Here is a 17,043-nt window from a genome sequence, read left to right as displayed (position 1 = left end):
TTTCACACCCCCAGATATGCGGACAAGTTTCGTCATTTCTCACAAAATCGCCAGAAAAAGTAAGGCGTTTTCTGACAGAGTTTATTAAGGAGTGCTTATTGGACTCTGTGAAATGCCTGGAAAAGAGATGAGATGAGAGCTGCGATGTACGTGACACCGCCCAGCTGCTCATCTTCTTACGTGGGATAACTGCAGACTTTCAAATCACCGAGCAGCTGGCAGCCATGCAGTCAATTAAAAGGGACAACCACAGGTAATGACTTGTTCACATAGGTAAATGCGTGTTTGGACATGTTGGGACAAGCTGGCAGGTGTGACAACAGATGGTTGTTCAAATCTGACGGGGAAAAATGTTGGACTTTTAAAGACGATGCAGTATGAAGTGACAGAAATTGACATTTTTGCATTGTATTATACATCAGGAAGTGTTGTATAAGACAGTGTTAAAATTAAAACCATCAACAGCAATCTGCTTTTGTATAAAGTTAAGTTAGGTTAAATTAAATTATTATTATTATTTATCTTACGGTATATCAAAAATAATTTGAGCAAAATTTAATTGAAATATTGTCGGTGTGGCCCTCCAGCAGTGCTCGGGTTGCTCATGCGGCCCCCGGTAAAAATGCGCTATATAAATATAATTCACTTCACTAATTCACAAGATTGATGAGCATTCATTTTTAAATGGTGGTGTTAAAAAGCAAATACATCTCCATCATTAGTCATAAATGTGGCCCCCGGATGAACATGTGTCACAAACATTGTATTAGATGATATGTGGATGTTGTGCTTACTTGGACTGTGATGAAGGTGTGAGGACTCAGGTGGTTTGTCTTCATGGTCTTCAGTCTTCACAGAGACAACAGTCAGTGGAAACTTGGTGAGATCAGACTCCTCCTGCCCGACAAGACACTCTCCCTCCTCTTCCTCTTTAAAATAAGGTGGCTGTGGATCCTCCTCGTCCCCTTTAAAATGTGAGGGCTGTGGATACTCTGAAGTGAAACTGTCCCCCTGCAGATGAGGGAGACATTCTTCTTGGTATCCAATCAGCTGATGGATGTCTACAGGACACAAACAAAACACATTTTAGCTCCTACATGCTAAATATGAAATCGTACATGAAATATAGGGCTGCGGCTATTGAAAATGTTATTAATCAAGTGTTCTACTAGAAGTGTTTTCGATTAATCGAGTAACTGGATAAAACAGTGTTGCTTGGTTATAGACAAATTTAAGCAACTTTAAGACATTTCACTTAATAATGAACGGCCAATTGGTTTGAGATGGTATGAGATCAAGATGTCATCTTTAGATCAGGCTTTGTTTTTTCGACAATCACTGCCACGTTAAAAAGTTAAAGTACCAATGATTGTCACACACACACTAGGTGTGGCAAGATTATTCTCTGCATTTCACACACCACCCTTGATCACCCCCACCTGGGAGGTGAGGAGAGCTGTGAGTAGCAGCGGTAGCCGCACCCGGGAATAATGTTTATGGTGATTTAACCCCCAATTCCAACCCTTGATACTGAGTGCCAAGCAGGGAAGTAATGGGTCCCATTTTTATAGTCTTTGGCATGACTGGGTCGGGTTTTGAACTTTCAACTTTCAACCTACCGATCTCAGGGCGGACACTCTAACCACTAGGCCACTGAGTAGGTCGATGTAGTAGGTGTTGTAGTAGGTTAATGGCTGCACCAAAATGAAGAAAATAAAAGAGCAGTAGAGCTTTCACCTACGTAAATAACTTGTCAAATCTGCCAGCTAGCAGGCTAGGTTTACAGTGTCAGTTACCATGGTAACTGACTCTGACTGTGTCTTACCTCTCTTATTTTTGGAGGTAAATCTCTCGAGCTTTAGATACTCAGGAGTTTGCACTTAACCTGCTCTCTGGAATATTCCCCCGGTGACTGTGTGAGTTTTGTGTAAACATGTTGATACACATTGGTACAAACTGAGAGGAACATCAACCTCTCATAAATATTGTGTCTGAAACTGTCTCGTTTTTATGAACAATGTGAAACAATCAGTGCATCATCCTCACATGACAATTCATCTTCCTATAGACAATCTATTCAAGAATAGTGTTAATAACAAATATAAAGTTAGTAAACATGTGAGAGTAAGAAGTAAACAAACCTGTTCTGTGTAACACAACTTGATGTTTTTGATGTTGTCGCTCCTTCTCCTCTTTTGTCGGACAAAGTTCCTCCTCGTACTCTGCTATCGTTCTTTCGCACATTTTCACACAATCACGACACTTTACACTCACACTTGATCTCTGCTTAGCGATGTGTTTTGATCACTTCCGCCTCTCTTTGTCAGCAGCTAACAAGCTAAGCTAACTAGCAAGCTAAACTAGCTCGAGAAGCATCAAAGTCGCTCAGACTAATACAACCGGATGCAAACAGTTATTTGCGATGTTTACTCTATTTAATAGAGTCTAATAAAGGACATATATGTGTACATGGACGCACAGATTAAAGAACACTGAACTGTGACGACTGCAATAACGTCTTCACCGTCAGACGCCATCTTGCTTTATCCTCGCCGTGTTCGGTTCGCGCGCAGTGTTGTCAGATCTCGCGAGAGAAACAAGTAACCAGCTCTTTTCCCTCCACCCCCGGTACAACTATTTCAACATTCTGAAAATAAAAGTAAACTTGTCCATTGTACATTTTCAAAACAAAGACATACAACTTATTTTCGTAAGAATATTCAAATATTTAACAATGTATTGAAACAACAATAGCATAAGGAAAGAAAAAAAAGAAACAAAATAAATATTACACACATGATATTATTTTTGTCTTTGATGCTAATCGTTTTTATAATGTATTTTAGAATGTGGGAGGTTTTCATATTCTGTTTAAATTTCCTTTGGCATTATATATATTATATATATCAGTGACGTGCGGTGAGGTTGATGGCTGGTGAGGCACTTCATCACAGTCAGATTTACAAACATATAAACCCTAAAGAGTATCTTATTCACCATTTGATTGGCAGCAGTTAACGGGTTATGTTTAAAAGCTCATACCAGCATTCTTCCCTGCTTGGCACTCAGCATCAAGGCTTGGAATTGGGGGTTAAATCACCAAAAATTATTCCCGGGCGCGGCGCCGCTGCTGCCCACTGCTCCCCTCACCTCCCAGGGAGTGATCAAGGGGATGGGTCAAATGCAGAGGACAAATTTCACCACACCTAGTGTGTGTGTGACAATCATTGGTACTTTAACTTAACTTTAACTTTACACATACAAACTGTAGCACACATAAAAGCACATTTAATAAAAAAAATGTTATTATGGTCTTACCTTTACTTATAAATGAAGTCTATGCGCCGCTCCTTTTGAACAAAAGCATCGATAACTTGTTTATAGAAGTCTTCCTTATCTTTCTTCAGTTTTAAAAGTCTCTCTGTCTCGATGGAGATCTTCCTTTAATTATTACCTCCTGCTTCGATTGAAAGTCCAGTTTAGAAAACGGTTTTATTTTAGATATGTAATCCTCCATGTTAATAGTCCAGGCAAGAGGAAAAAATAAACGATCGCTGCTAACTGTTGCTGCTTGTTGTCACTTCTTCTGCAGCCGAGTAGTCACAAAAATGATCTCTGGGATCACTACCGCCCTCTACCACCAGGAGGCGGGATTACTGCAAGCCTCACACAGTGCGTCTTCGCAGCAGTTTTATGATTGCTCAGCACAATAAATACGTTACACACATACAGTTGTTGACAAAATACACTGTACATTATATACCTCAGCTAACTAAACTATGGAAATGCATAATATAATTCATATAGCAATACGGTCTCACTGCACAGCAGGCCAGCAGCTAGCTGAGTCATTGCGCAATCCATGGTGAGGCACAACTCAGTGACGTGCCTCAACTGGCTGGTGACTCACCGCAAGTCTCTTCTCAGTATTTGAACGGCAAATGTGAAAATTCAGCGATTTTGAATAACAATAATCTAAAGCTGGTGAAGTTAAATGGAAAATAACTTTATTTCACTGGATATAACAATTTAATTTTTTTTTTCTTTTTACTTTTTTTTTCTTTCCATGATAGCATGTGAGGCCCCGCCTCACCTGCCTCCCCAGCTGCACGTCACTGTTAAAAATACAGAACTATAATGCCCACGTTTTGACTTTCTCCATCAAACGTCATCTTGCTTTCCCCTCGTTCTTCTTCTTCTTTCTATTTCCAGCAGACTAGTAGAAGATCTTAGGTGTATTGCTGCCCTCCACAGGTTCTTAACGGGATTTCCTCCTTCTGTCCTATGGCCCACACTACATTCTACAGTCCAGTAAGTGGCAGTATGAACATTTAAAGTCATGGCTGCAAACTGCCAGTAAGAAGAAGTAATAGAGCTGGTTGCTTGTTTCTCTCGCGAGATCTGACAACATTTTGAAATAGAACAATTGACAGGTTGACAACATCCAAACAAACCAAGGCATCTCCAATACATCTCAACATTACACACATCCTCCAGGCTGAGTTAGTCTAGATGATGAAGTAAGCTGGAAACTACATGTAAGTCATATAAAAAAAACCTTGAAAAAATTGACTGCGATAATAAATAGAATAAAATACATACCCACAAATATTAACTACATTTAGTTCAAGCATACATTGTTTATTGCATAAAGGTCTGGGGACATACATATAAAACAATCACACAACAATATTCATATTACACAAGAGAGTAATAAAGACAATTAATAGAATGGATTATAGAGACCCAACAAATGATTCATAAAGTCACACATTTTAAAATTGTATAAAAGACAACTGTTCAAATAATGTAAAAAGTAAATATTAATATGCTTCTAGGAGTGGTCCAGAAGATGTTTCAGATGTGAACCAGTAAATATGAACTAAGAGGGATTTATGAGTACTCAAAAGCAAAGGTATGAACAAATGTAAAACAAATATGTACATCATATAAAGTAGTTAATCTATGGAATCATCTACAATTAGAAAATAAAATATGTAACACTTCATTATTTCAAAAAACATATATAAGACACTATTATGAATAAGTATACAAATGAATTATGACTATCTACACATAAAATGTTTATTGTATGTAGCATATTTTATGTACTGTTTATTCTCACCTTTTTATTCAAATTGTTCTGTTCATTTTAAAGTACACAAATGTGTATATTAACTCATGTACTTGACTGAAAACTAATCTGAAGTGTCTAATCTATAAATGTTAGAATCATATTAACAATATTGTGTTACACACACAACAATGATGTCACACATGTTATATGTGCTGATGTTGTTTGAAAGTCAAAGTTAAAGTTTTGACAGTTTATTTCAAATCCTGCATCTTCATTTGCTGCTGCTGTTCTCACCAGCACACTTGTGTTTCTTACACTGGTACTTAGAAGAGAATCTTTCACCACACACACTGCAACTCAACACTTTCTCTCCTGTGTGTGTTTTCATGTGTACTGTAAAAGATTGTCGGCGACGAAAGCTTTTGTTGCAGCTTGAACAGGAGTATGGTTTTTCACCAGAGTGCGTTCTCACGTGTGATTATTTGGAACATCCCACAGGTGAACAGGCAAATTGGGAACAGGTGGGTGCCATGATTTGGTATAAAAGTAGATTCCATGAAATGCTCAGTCATTCACAAACAAGGATAGGGCGAGGGTCACCACTTTGTCAACAAATGCGTGAGCAAATTGTTGAACAGTTTAAGAAAAACCTTTCTCAACCAGCTGTTGCAAGGAATTTCGGGATTTCACCTTCTACGGTCCGTAATATCATCAAAGGGTTCAGAGAATCTGGAGAAATCACTGCACGTAAGCAGCTAAGCCCGTGACCTTCGATCCCTCAGGCTGTACTGCATCAACAAGCAACATCAGTGTGTAAAGGATATCACCACATGGGCTCAGGAACACTTCAGAAACCCACTGTCAGTAACTACAGTTGGTCGCTACATCTGTAAGTGCAAGTTAAAACTCTCCTATGCAAGGCGAAAACCGTTTATCAACAACACCCAGAAACGCTGTCGGCTTTGCTGCGCCTGAGCTTATCTAAGATGGACTGATACAAAGTGGAAAACTGTTCTGTGGTCTGACGAGTCCACATTTCAAATTGTTTTTGGAAACTGTGGACGTCGTGTCCTCCGGACCAAAGAGGAAAAGAACCATCCGCATTTTTATAGGCGCAAAGTTGAAAAGCCAGCATCTGTGATGGTATGGGGGTGTATTAGTGCCCAAGACATGGGTAACTTACACATCTGTGAAGGCGCCATTAATGCTGAAAGGTACATACAGGTTTTGGAGCAACATATGTTGCCATCCAAGCCACGTGTTACATCAACGTGGCTTCATAGTAAAAGAGTGCGGGTACTAGACTGGCCTGCCTGTAGTCCAGACCTGTCTCCCATTGAAAATGTGTGGCGCATTATGAAGCCTCAAATACCACAACGGAGACCCCTGGACTGTTGAACAACTTAAGCTGTACATCAAGCAAGAATGGGAAAGAATTCCACCTGAGAAGCTTAAAAAATGTGTCTCCTCAGTTCCCAAAGGTTTACTGAGTGTTGTTAAAAGGAAAGGCCATGTAACACAGTGGTAAACATGCCCTTTCCCAACTACTTTGGCACGTGTTGCAGCCATGAAATTCTAAGTTAATTATTATTTGCAAAAAAAAAAAAAAAAGTTGATGAGTTTGAACATCAAATATCTTGTCTTTGTAGTGCATTCAATTGAATATGGGTTAAAACGGATTCGCAAATCATTGTATTCCGTTTATATTTACATCCAACACAATTTCCCAACTCATATGGAAACGGGGTTTGTAACTTTTAACACATACTGAATAGAATTGAATAGAATAGAATATATCTTTATTGTCATTGTACATTGTACAACAAAATTGTATTCAAAACTAATTTAGTGCAAATTCATAATAACACATAAAAACATAGATAAATAGATAAAAATACCATGCACACAGCTCACATGCACAGTCATTATTGTCTTGTGTTCAGCGACACTATTGCTCTCGGGTATAAAGTGTTCTTAAATCTGTTTGTCCGGCATTTTATTGTCCTGTACCTCCTGCCCGAGGGCAGCAGTTCAAAAAGTTTATGTCCAGGGTGAGATGGGTCCCTTATGATGTTTTGGGCCTTTTTGAGGCACCTGGCACTGTACAGTTCATCTAGGGAGTGGAGAGAGCAGCCATCTTAATGGCAGTTTTTATCACCCTCTGAAGTGCATTTCTCTCTGCCACCATGCAGCATACCATACACACATGCAGTATGTCAGCACACTCTCTATTGAGCAGCGATAGTAGGACACAAGCAGTTTTTGTGACAGGTGGCTGTTTTTGAGGAGTCTCAGAAAGTAAAGTCTCTGCTGTGCCTTTGTGATCACTGAGGTGTTCATACTCCACGACAGGTCTTCCTCGATCTGGATCCCCAGGAACCTGAAGTTAGAGACCCTTTCCACACAGTTCCCATTGATGTACAGTGGTTGGATGTTTATTGTTTTTTTTCTTCCGGAAATCCATGATCAGCTCTTTCGTTTTGGTGGTGTTAAGGACCAGGTTGTTTTCCCTGCACCACCCAGTCAGCCGCTCCACTTCATTTCTGTAGGCTGACTCATCCCTCCCAGAAATGAGTCCCACTACTGTGGTGTCATCTGCAAACTTAATAGTGGTATTGCTGGCATGAGCAGGGGTGTAGTCATGAGTGTAGAGCAGACCTGGGCATTCTGCGGCCCGCGGGCCACATCCGGCCCTTTGTACGCCCCTGTCCGGCCCGCGTGAGGCCAATAATAAATTACAAAATACATTTTAAAAAGTATACGGTATATCTCGAGTGTGCAATACAACGGTGCTGCTTTTGTTTTGAAAAGCGTTGTTTGTATTACTTCCGTGTGGAGGTATGCTCGTGCGCGATTGTGAGTGAATGTGAACAGCTGCAATCACAAATTACAAAATAAATTTTAAAAAACACCTATGTCGTGCATGCAATACAATTGTTTTATTTTGAAAAGTGTTATTTATGGGCGTATGTCTGTGTGTAACCTGTGAGTGAAGGTGCACAGCTACAAGTGATGCGTAGTTATACCCGAGACGCTAAAAAAAGAAAAGTTGATGACGAATTGCGTGTTTTCAACAAGACATGGACTGCCAAGTATTTCTTTACAGAAATTAAAGGTGAAGCCGTGTGCTTAATTTGTGGTACACACAGGTTGCTGTGTTTAAAGAATATAGTGTAACGACCTGCTGAAGTTGATGTTGTGTTCTTGAGTTGCGGAAATGAGGAGTGACGATAGACATGCGTGTGGAATGAACGAGATAAGTTGAGCTGTGTTAGTATAGGTCAGGGGTCGGCAACCCGCGGCGAGATTTCCGGATTTCGGTTTCTCTCGCAGAAAACTCCCGGGATTAATATTCTCAGATTTTCACCCTAACAATAATAATAAGGGCGTGCCATGATGGTACAGCATTTAGCGCCCTCTACAATCTGTACAAACAGTGTGCCAGCCAAGCCTTTTGTTGTATGCATTTTATACTTGCACATGCAAGTGACAGCAAGGCATACTTAGTCAACAGCCACACAGGTTACACTGACGGTGGCCATATAAAACAACTTTAAGACTCTTACTAATAATGCGCCACACTTTGAACCAAAACCAAACAAGAATGACAAACACATTTCGGGAGAACATCTGTACCTTAACACAACATAAACACAACAGAACAAATACCCAGAATCCCATGCAGCCCTGACTCTTCCGGGCTACATTATACACCCCTGCTACCACCAAACCCCGCCCCCACTCCAACCCTGCTCCCTCACACATCAACTCCCCCCCCCTCTGTGCGTCGGTTGAGGTGGGCGGGGTTTGGTAGCGGGGGTGTATAATGTAGCCCGGAAGAGTTAGGGCTGCATGGGATTCTGGGTATTTGTGCTGTTGTGTTTATGTTGTGTTAAGGTGCAGATGTTCTCCCGAAATGTGTTTGTCATTCTTGTTTGGTGTGGGTTCACTGTGTGGCGCATTATTAGTAAGAGTGTTAAAGTTTTTTTATACAGCCACCGTCAGTGTAACCTGTGTGGTTGTTGACCAAGTATGCATTGCTGTCACTTGCGTGAGCAAGCAGAAGCACCATACAACGTGTGGCTGGGCCGGCACGCTGGTTGTAGGGGGCGCTAAATGCTGTACCATCACGGCACGTTCGAGAGAATAGATGCCCTGAAATTCGTAGTCTGCCGGGAAAAATCGGGAGAGATGACAAGTATGACGCTGTCAAGCGCCATTCATATAAAACTCGCGGGCCGCACTAACATTCAATTTTCATATTAAGGTGCGGGCCGCGTGTCTGAGGCCCTTGGTTCATACATAGCACAAAGCAAAAAAAAAACTTTGTATGCAGTGTTATTTCATTTTAAATTTCAAAAGATTTTTGTGGCTCCGATTGCTTTCTTTAATTTGTGAAACTGGTCAAAATGGCTCTTTGACTGGTAAAGGTTGCCGACCCCTGGTATAGGTTGCTCAATAAAAGTTAAAAAAAGAGCGTCAGACTTGGTGTGCACTTCTTCTGGACGCTACAATTGGTGTCAGAAGTAAAACTTTGCGCATACTGCCGCTGCATGTGTGCTCAGCCTGCTACGTCATCGGGAGGTACGTGCCACGATGTTTCCTGGCGACTTTGTCAAGATTGAAAGGTGCCGGCAGTGACTGCAGATGTCTGTGTGAATCCCGTACGTGAGGAGCTCGTTGCAAAGAGAGAGAGAGAGGGTGGAAGGAGAGAGTCAGCGTCTACAGGTGCAGCGCACGCTGCTTGGCATGGGGGAATTCCGCCCTCAATGAAGACTCTCAGGTTTGATGGCAAGGCGAACTGGGAGGCATTTCATCCCACTTCTGACACCAACTGTAGCGTCCAGAATAAGTGCACACCAAGTCTGACGCTCTTTTTAAACTTTTATTGAGCAACCTATACTAACACAGCTCAACGTATCTCGTTCTTTCCACACGCACGTCTATCCTCACTCCTCATTTCCGCAACAGCAACGCTTCCTCCTTCTTCGCCAATCACCTTACAGGTGTGCTACATTCACAACAAAGAGGATGCAGGATAAAGTGACAGAAATTGACATTTTTGCATTGTATTATACATCAGGAAGTGTTGTGTAAGAAAGTGTTAAAAATAAAAACCATCAAAAGCCATCTGCTTTTGTATAAAGATAAGTTAGGTTAAATGAAAATATTATTTTTATTATTATTTATCTTACGGTATATCAAAAATAATTTGAGCAAAATTTAATTGAAATATTGTCGCGTGGCCCTCCAGCAGTGCTCGGGTTGCTCATGCGGCCCCCGGTAAAAATTAATTGCCCACCCCTGGTGTAGAGAGTGTAGAGTAGGGGGCTTAGCACGCAGCCCTGGGGGGAGCCGGTGCTGATGCTGATGAACATTGAAAAGATTTTTCTCCAGTGTGTGTTCTCATGTGTACTTTTAAATTTTGATTTGTTACAAAACTTTTACCACATTCTGAGCAGGAAAAAGGTTTTTCTCCGGTGTGTATTCTCATGTGAGTTTTGAAATGGTCCCTTCGAGTAAAATCTTTACCGCAGATTGAACATGAAACATTTTTTTCTCCAGTGTGTGTTCTCATGTGTGTTTTGAAATTGTGCCTTTGAGTAAAATCTTTACCGCAGATTGAACATGAAAAAGGTTTTTCGCCAGTGTGCATTCTCATGTGTGTTTTCAAATGGTACCTTCGAGTAAAATCTTTACCGCAAATTGAACATGAAAAAGGTTTTTCGCCAGTGTGTGTTCTCATGTGTGTTTTGAAATTGTGCTTTTGAGTAAAATCTTTACCGCAGATTGAACATAAAAAAGTTTTTTCTCCAGTGTGTGTTCTCATGTGTACTTTTAAACTTTGATTTATTACAAAACTTTTACCACATTCTGAGCAGGAAAATGATTTTTCTCCAGTGTGTATTTTCATGTGTACTTTCAACTGTTGACTTAGAACAAAACCTTTACCACAGATTGAACATAAAAAAGTTTTTTCTCCAGTGTGTTTTCGCACGTGTGCTATTAGAGCACAACGGAATCTAAAGGTTTTGTCACAGTGAGAACATTTAAAGTGTGTGTTGTCAGTGTGACATGTCTTATCATCTTTAAGTTTTTCACCAGTGTGTATTCTCATGTGTCCTTTCAAAACGCTACGTTTTACAAAACTTTTACCACATTCTGAGCAGGCAACAGGTTTTTCTCCAGTGTGTGATCTCATGTGTTCTTTCAACACATCGTTTCGTTGAAAGCTTTTACCACATTTTGAACAGGAAAAAGATTTCTCCCCTGTGTGTTTTCTCATGTGTCTTACCAGATGACAATGGTATTTAAAAGTTTTGTCACAGTGAGAACATGTGAAGTGTGTGTTGTCAGTGTGACATGTCTTATCATCTTTAAAGTCTTCATCATCAGTGTCAGGAGAGTGAGACGTTGTGTCGTCACTATCTGATAGTGGAGCTAAGATCTTGTCTGCTTGTGATCCTCCACAGTGGTCTCCATCAGCTTCTGTTGTCATGTGTTGAGTTGAGCTGCTGCTTGGAGGCTCCGCCTCTCTCTTCTCCTCACTTTCACCTTTGACCTCATCATCTTCACTCTTCACAGGGACACCAATACCTGGGAACTCCTCCAACCATTCAAGATGCTCTCCCTCCTGACTGATGCTGTGTTCCTCCTCTTCCTCTTTAAAATGGAAGGTCAGTGGTTTATTTTCTTCCCTTTGCATTTGTAATGTATGTGGCGCCTCTTCTTCCTCAATGTGGAAGGGCTGTGGCTCCTCCCTGTCCATCCTGAAGCTCCACTTCGGTTGCTCAGAGAGAAGATGTTCTTCACAGACGTCTGCAGGACACAAGAAGACAAACATGCTCTAGAGGAGTCCATCTTTGTTCAGTCACATGTTAGGAGCGATATTGATAGGATTTTACCAATTCAGATTTCATTTTCAATTCTGCTTTATGATTCGGTTATTTGTGGATTAACTTTTGCTTTCAAATTCGGTAAAAATGAGAAGAAACAAGTCGATTAGCACCAACAGTGAGGTCTTAAGAGGCCCAGACCGTACGGTTACCCCATGGGGTGCCAGAGGGCCCTGAGGACAATATTCTGCTTTGAAAATATCTATAAAATAAAAATCTTTTTGGCTATAAATTAATAAGATACTACATGTTATTTTGTGGTATTACACAGAACTTTTCTCCAGAAGGTCTTATCTTTGTCCATGTGATGTCAGATGAAACAAAAATTGAGCTGTTTGTCCACAATACCCAGCAATATGTTTGGAGGAGAAAAGGTGAGGCCTTTAATCCCAGAAACACCACGCACGGCCTGTTTTGCTGCCAATGGAAATGGTGCTTTAAATGGGACAACGAAAAAGGAGGATTACCTCCAAATTCTTCAGGACAACCTAAAATCATCAGCCCGGAGGTTGGGACAATGCTGAAGAAACAAGTCCACATAAAAAAACCCAGCATATTTAGCTGAACTGCACCAATTTTGTCAAGATGAGTGGTCAAAAATTCAAGCAGAAGCTTGTGGATGGCTACCAAAAGCGCCTTATTGCCGTGAAACTTGCCAAGTGACGTGTAACCAAATATTAACATTGCTGTATGTATACTTTTGACCCAGCAGATTTGGTCACATGTTTAGTAGACCCATAATAAATTCATAAAAGAACCAAACTTCATGAATGTTTTTTGTGACCAACAAGTATGTGCTCCAATCACTCTATAACAAAAAAATAAGAGTTGTAAAAATTATTGGAAACTCAAGACAACCATGACATTATGTTCTTGACAAGTATATGTAAACTTTTGATCGCGATTGTATATACATACATACCTATATACACACACAAACATAGACACTAGGGATGTCACGGTATGAACATTTCTTATCCCGGTTATCATTATTATCGTGGTATTTTCAAATTTGCTCAAAATGTTCTAAAAGTACTTTTTTTTGACAAGTTGTATTTAAAAATAACACATTCAAAAGTATGTACTTTGTAGAAGAAACATTATTGTAGATAACTGTTACATGTACCGTATTTTTCGGAGTATAAGTCGCACCGGAGTATAAGTCGCACCGGAGTATAAGTCGCACCTGCCAAAAATGCATAATAAAGAAGGAAAAAAACATATATAAATCGCACTGGAGCCCGGCCAAACTATGAAAAAAACTGCGACTTATAGTCCGAAAAATACGGTACCTCCAATACAAATTAAATGTGTATATGAAAGCAGTATTAGCATTATTAACAAAGTAATATGTCAGAAACTAAAAAACACAAAAAAATACAAATAAATGTTCAAGATGGCACATGATGGCCATAAGATGTAAGTGCACTTTTTGTCCTAGTATACAACAATAGTGTTGATACATGAGGGGTCTAGTCTTACACATATCAGAGAACACCTCTCAACTATTTGAAAGTTTGCCAATGAAATATGACAGCACTGCAGTGAGGTCTTTTGCCATTTTAAGGATGGAGCATAAGCAGCTGCTACTGGAAGACATCAAGTATTGTATGTGTGATGTTGGTAGATGATGATGTACTGTAAGTGTGGCATCCAATTTGCCCTCTGCACGCCCACTCTGTAAATAAGGAATATGTTATATTTATTAGAGGATGATTATTATTATAATCATCTGACTGACACAGACACACACAGAGACACACAAACTCTAATTTTAGTACTGTAAAAACAAAACAAGTTGCAGTGTTTCTGCTAGGATTTGTTTTAACACTAAATTTAAAAGTAAGATAAAGTAGCTCTGCTACAGTATGTGTCACTCTCACCAATAGCGTCAAATAACAGTGTTTTTCAACCACTGTATCTCACGGCACACTAGTGTAGCGTGGGAGATTATCTAATTTCATCTATTTGGTGTAAAAATACTTTTTGCAAACCAGTAATTATAGTCTGCAAATGATGTGTTGTTGTTGAGTGTCTGTGTTGTCTAGAGCTCGGCAGAGTAACCGTGTAATACTCTTCGATATCAGTAGGTGGCAGCCGGTAGCTAATTGCTTTGTAGATGTCGGAAACAGCGGGAGGCAGTGTGCAGGTAAAAAGATGTCTAATGTTTAAACCAAAAATAAACAAAAGGTGAGTGCCTCTAAGAAAAGGCATTGAAGCTAAGGGAAGGCTATGCAGAACGAAACTAAAACTGAACTGGCTACAAAGTAAACAAATACAGAAAGCTGGAAGACAGCAAAGACTTACTGTGGAGCAAAGACGGCGTCCACAATGCACATCCGAACATGACATGACAATCAACAATGTCCCCACAAAGAAAGATAAAAACAACTGAAATATTCTTGATTGCTAAAACAAAGTAGATGCGGGAAATATCGCTCAAAGGAAGACATGAAACTGCTACAGGAAACTACCAAAAAAAGAGAAAAAAACACCAAAATAGGAGCGCAAGACAAGAACTAAAACACTACACAGGAAAATGGCCAAAAATTCCAAATAAGTCAGGGCGTGATGTGACAGGTGGTGACAGTACACCTACTTTGAGACAAGAGCTATATTGATGCATGCTTGGTTATGGTTTAAAGGCCTACTGAAACCCACTACTACCGACCACGCAGTCTGATAGTTTATATATCAATGATGAAATCTTAACATTGCAACGCATGCCAATACGGCCGGGTTAGCTTACTAAAGTGCAATTTTAAATTTTGCGCAAAACATCCTGCTGAAAACGTCTCGGTATGATGACGTCAGCGCGTGACGTCACGGATTGTGGAGGACATTTTGGGACAGCATGGTGGCCAGCTATTAAGTCGTCTGTTTTCATCGCAAAATTCCACAGCATTCTGGACATCTGTGTTGGTGAATCTTTTGCAATTTGTTCAATGAACAATGGAGACAGCAAAGACGAAAGCTGTAGGTGGGAAGCTGTATATTGCGGCAGGTGTTGTGCTGGATAACGCACCCCCACCGTAGAATGCACCCCTTAACTGGTGTGCCGGATATCACAGCGGGTGTTTCATTGTTTACATTCCCGGAAGATGACAGTCAAGCTTTACCATTGGCCTGTGGAGAACTGGGACAACAGAGACAGGAGGACTTTGAGTTGGATGCGCAGACGCGGTACCGTGAGTATGCATGCAGCTGCGGCTTCCAAACATTTGATCGCTTGCCCGTACGTGCGTGCCGCTATGTGCATGTCACGTACGTAACTTTGGGGACTTTGGGGAAATATATGTGCTGTATGAACTTTGGGGAGGTGAACGGTACTTTGGGCTGTGGGATTGAGTGTGATGTGCAGGTGTTTGAGTTGTATTGGCGGGTTATATGGACGGGAGGGGGGAGGTGTTTGTTATGCGGGATTAATTTGTGGCATATTAAATATAAGCCTGGTTGTGTTGTGGCTAATAGAGTATATATATGTCTTGTGTTTATTTACTGTTTTAGTCATTCTCAGCTGAATATCAGGTCCCACCCGCCTCTCACAGCATCTTCCCTATCTGAATCGCTCCCACTGCCCTCTAGTCCTTCACTCTCACTTTCCTCATCCACATCGCTCTCGCTGCTGGTGGCCATGATTGTAAACAATGTGCAGATGTGAGGAGCTCCACAACCTGTGACGTCACACTACTCGTCTGCTACTTCCGGTACAGGCAAGGCTTTTTTTATCAGCGACCAAAAGTTGCGAACTTTATCGTCGATGTTCTCTACTAAATCCTTTCAGCAAAAATATGGCAATATCGCGAAATGATCAAGTATGACACATAGAATGGACCTGCTATCCCCGTTTAAATAAGAAAATCGCATTTCAGTAGGTCTTTAAAGTCATATCCAACAATTGCAACAACGACTTTTTACTATCAACTGAGTTTAGTTTTTGTTATGATTTCTGCTGGAACAGAAACGTGAAACAATCAGTGCATCATCCTCACATGACAATTCATCTTCCTATAGACAATATATTCAAGAATAGTGTTAACAATAAATATAAAGTTAGTAAACATGTGAGAGTAAGAAGTAAACAAACCTGTTTTGTGTAACACAACGTGATGTTTTTGATGTTGTCGCTCCTTCTCCTCTTTTGTCGGACAAAGTTCCTCCTCGTACTCTGCTATCGTTCTTTCGCACATTTTCACACAATCACAACACTTTACACTCACACTTGATCTCTGCTTAGCGATGTGTTTTGATCACTTCCGCCTCTCTTTGTTAGCAGCTAACAAGCTAAGCTAACTAGCAAGCTAAGCTAGCTCGAGAAGCATCAACGTGCGCTCAGACTAATATAACCGGATGCAAACCGTTATTAACAATGTTTACTCTATTTAATAGAGTCTAATAAAGGACATATATGTGTACATGGACGCACAGATTAAGAACACTGAACTGTGACGACTGCAATAACGTCTTCACCGTCGGACGCCATCTTGCTTTATCCTCGCCGTGTTCGGTTCGCGCGCAGTGTTGTCAGATCTCGCGAGAGAAACAAGTAACCAGCTCCCCCCCACTCCCGGTACAACTATTTCAACATTCTGAAAATAAAAGTAAACTTGTCCATTTCACATTTTCAAAACAAGGACATACAATTTATTTTCATAAAAATATTCAAATATTTAACAATGTATTGAAACAACAGTAGCACAAGGAAAGAAAAAAAAGAAACAAAATAAATATTACACACATATTATTTTCGTCTTTGATGCTAACCGATTTTATAATGTATTTTAGAAAGTGGGAGGTTTTCATGTTCTTTTTAAATTTCCTTTGGCATTATGTATATATATATATATATATATATATATATATATATATATATATATATATATATATATATATATATATATATATATATATATATATATATAAGGCTCCAGCGCCCCCCGCGAACCCGAAGGGAATAAGCGGTATAAAATGGATGGATGGATGGATGGATATATACAGGTAAAAGCCAGTAAATTAGAATATTTTGAAAAACTTGATTTATTTCAGTAATTGCATTCAAAAGGCGTAACT

The 17,043-nt window shown here is 40.1% G+C and overlaps 2 protein-coding genes across 2 annotated transcripts in view; both read right to left on the bottom strand.

Moving 5' to 3' along the window:
* LOC133570282 (uncharacterized) overlaps nucleotides 1-17,043 on the bottom strand; it is a 57,158-nt gene that overhangs the window by 18,952 nt on the left and 21,163 nt on the right. Inside the window, exons 4-5 of the mRNA XM_072916267.1 lie at nucleotides 2,142-2,301; nucleotides 795-1,061 (exon numbers count right to left, since the gene is read on the bottom strand). Coding sequence (XP_072772368.1) covers nucleotides 795-1,061; nucleotides 2,142-2,301 — 427 coding nt within the window. The remainder of the gene's footprint in view (nucleotides 1-794; nucleotides 1,062-2,141; nucleotides 2,302-17,043) is intronic.
* LOC140676651 (uncharacterized) lies at nucleotides 10,021-16,475 on the bottom strand. Its single transcript, XM_072914178.1, has 2 exons — nucleotides 16,061-16,475; nucleotides 10,021-11,896 (listed from the first exon to the last, which is right to left on the bottom strand). Exons 1-2 carry the CDS (start codon nucleotides 16,161-16,163, stop codon nucleotides 10,410-10,412), a joined length of 1,590 nt encoding a protein of 529 aa, XP_072770279.1. The 5' UTR covers nucleotides 16,164-16,475; the 3' UTR covers nucleotides 10,021-10,409.

The sequence above is a fragment of the Nerophis lumbriciformis genome, linkage group LG01, assembly GCF_033978685.3.
Source record: "Nerophis lumbriciformis linkage group LG01, RoL_Nlum_v2.1, whole genome shotgun sequence".
NCBI classification, from domain to species: Eukaryota; Metazoa; Chordata; class Actinopteri; order Syngnathiformes; family Syngnathidae; genus Nerophis; species Nerophis lumbriciformis.
The sequence above is the reverse complement of the archived record's forward strand: the minus strand, read 5'-3'. Positions and strand labels throughout refer to the sequence as shown.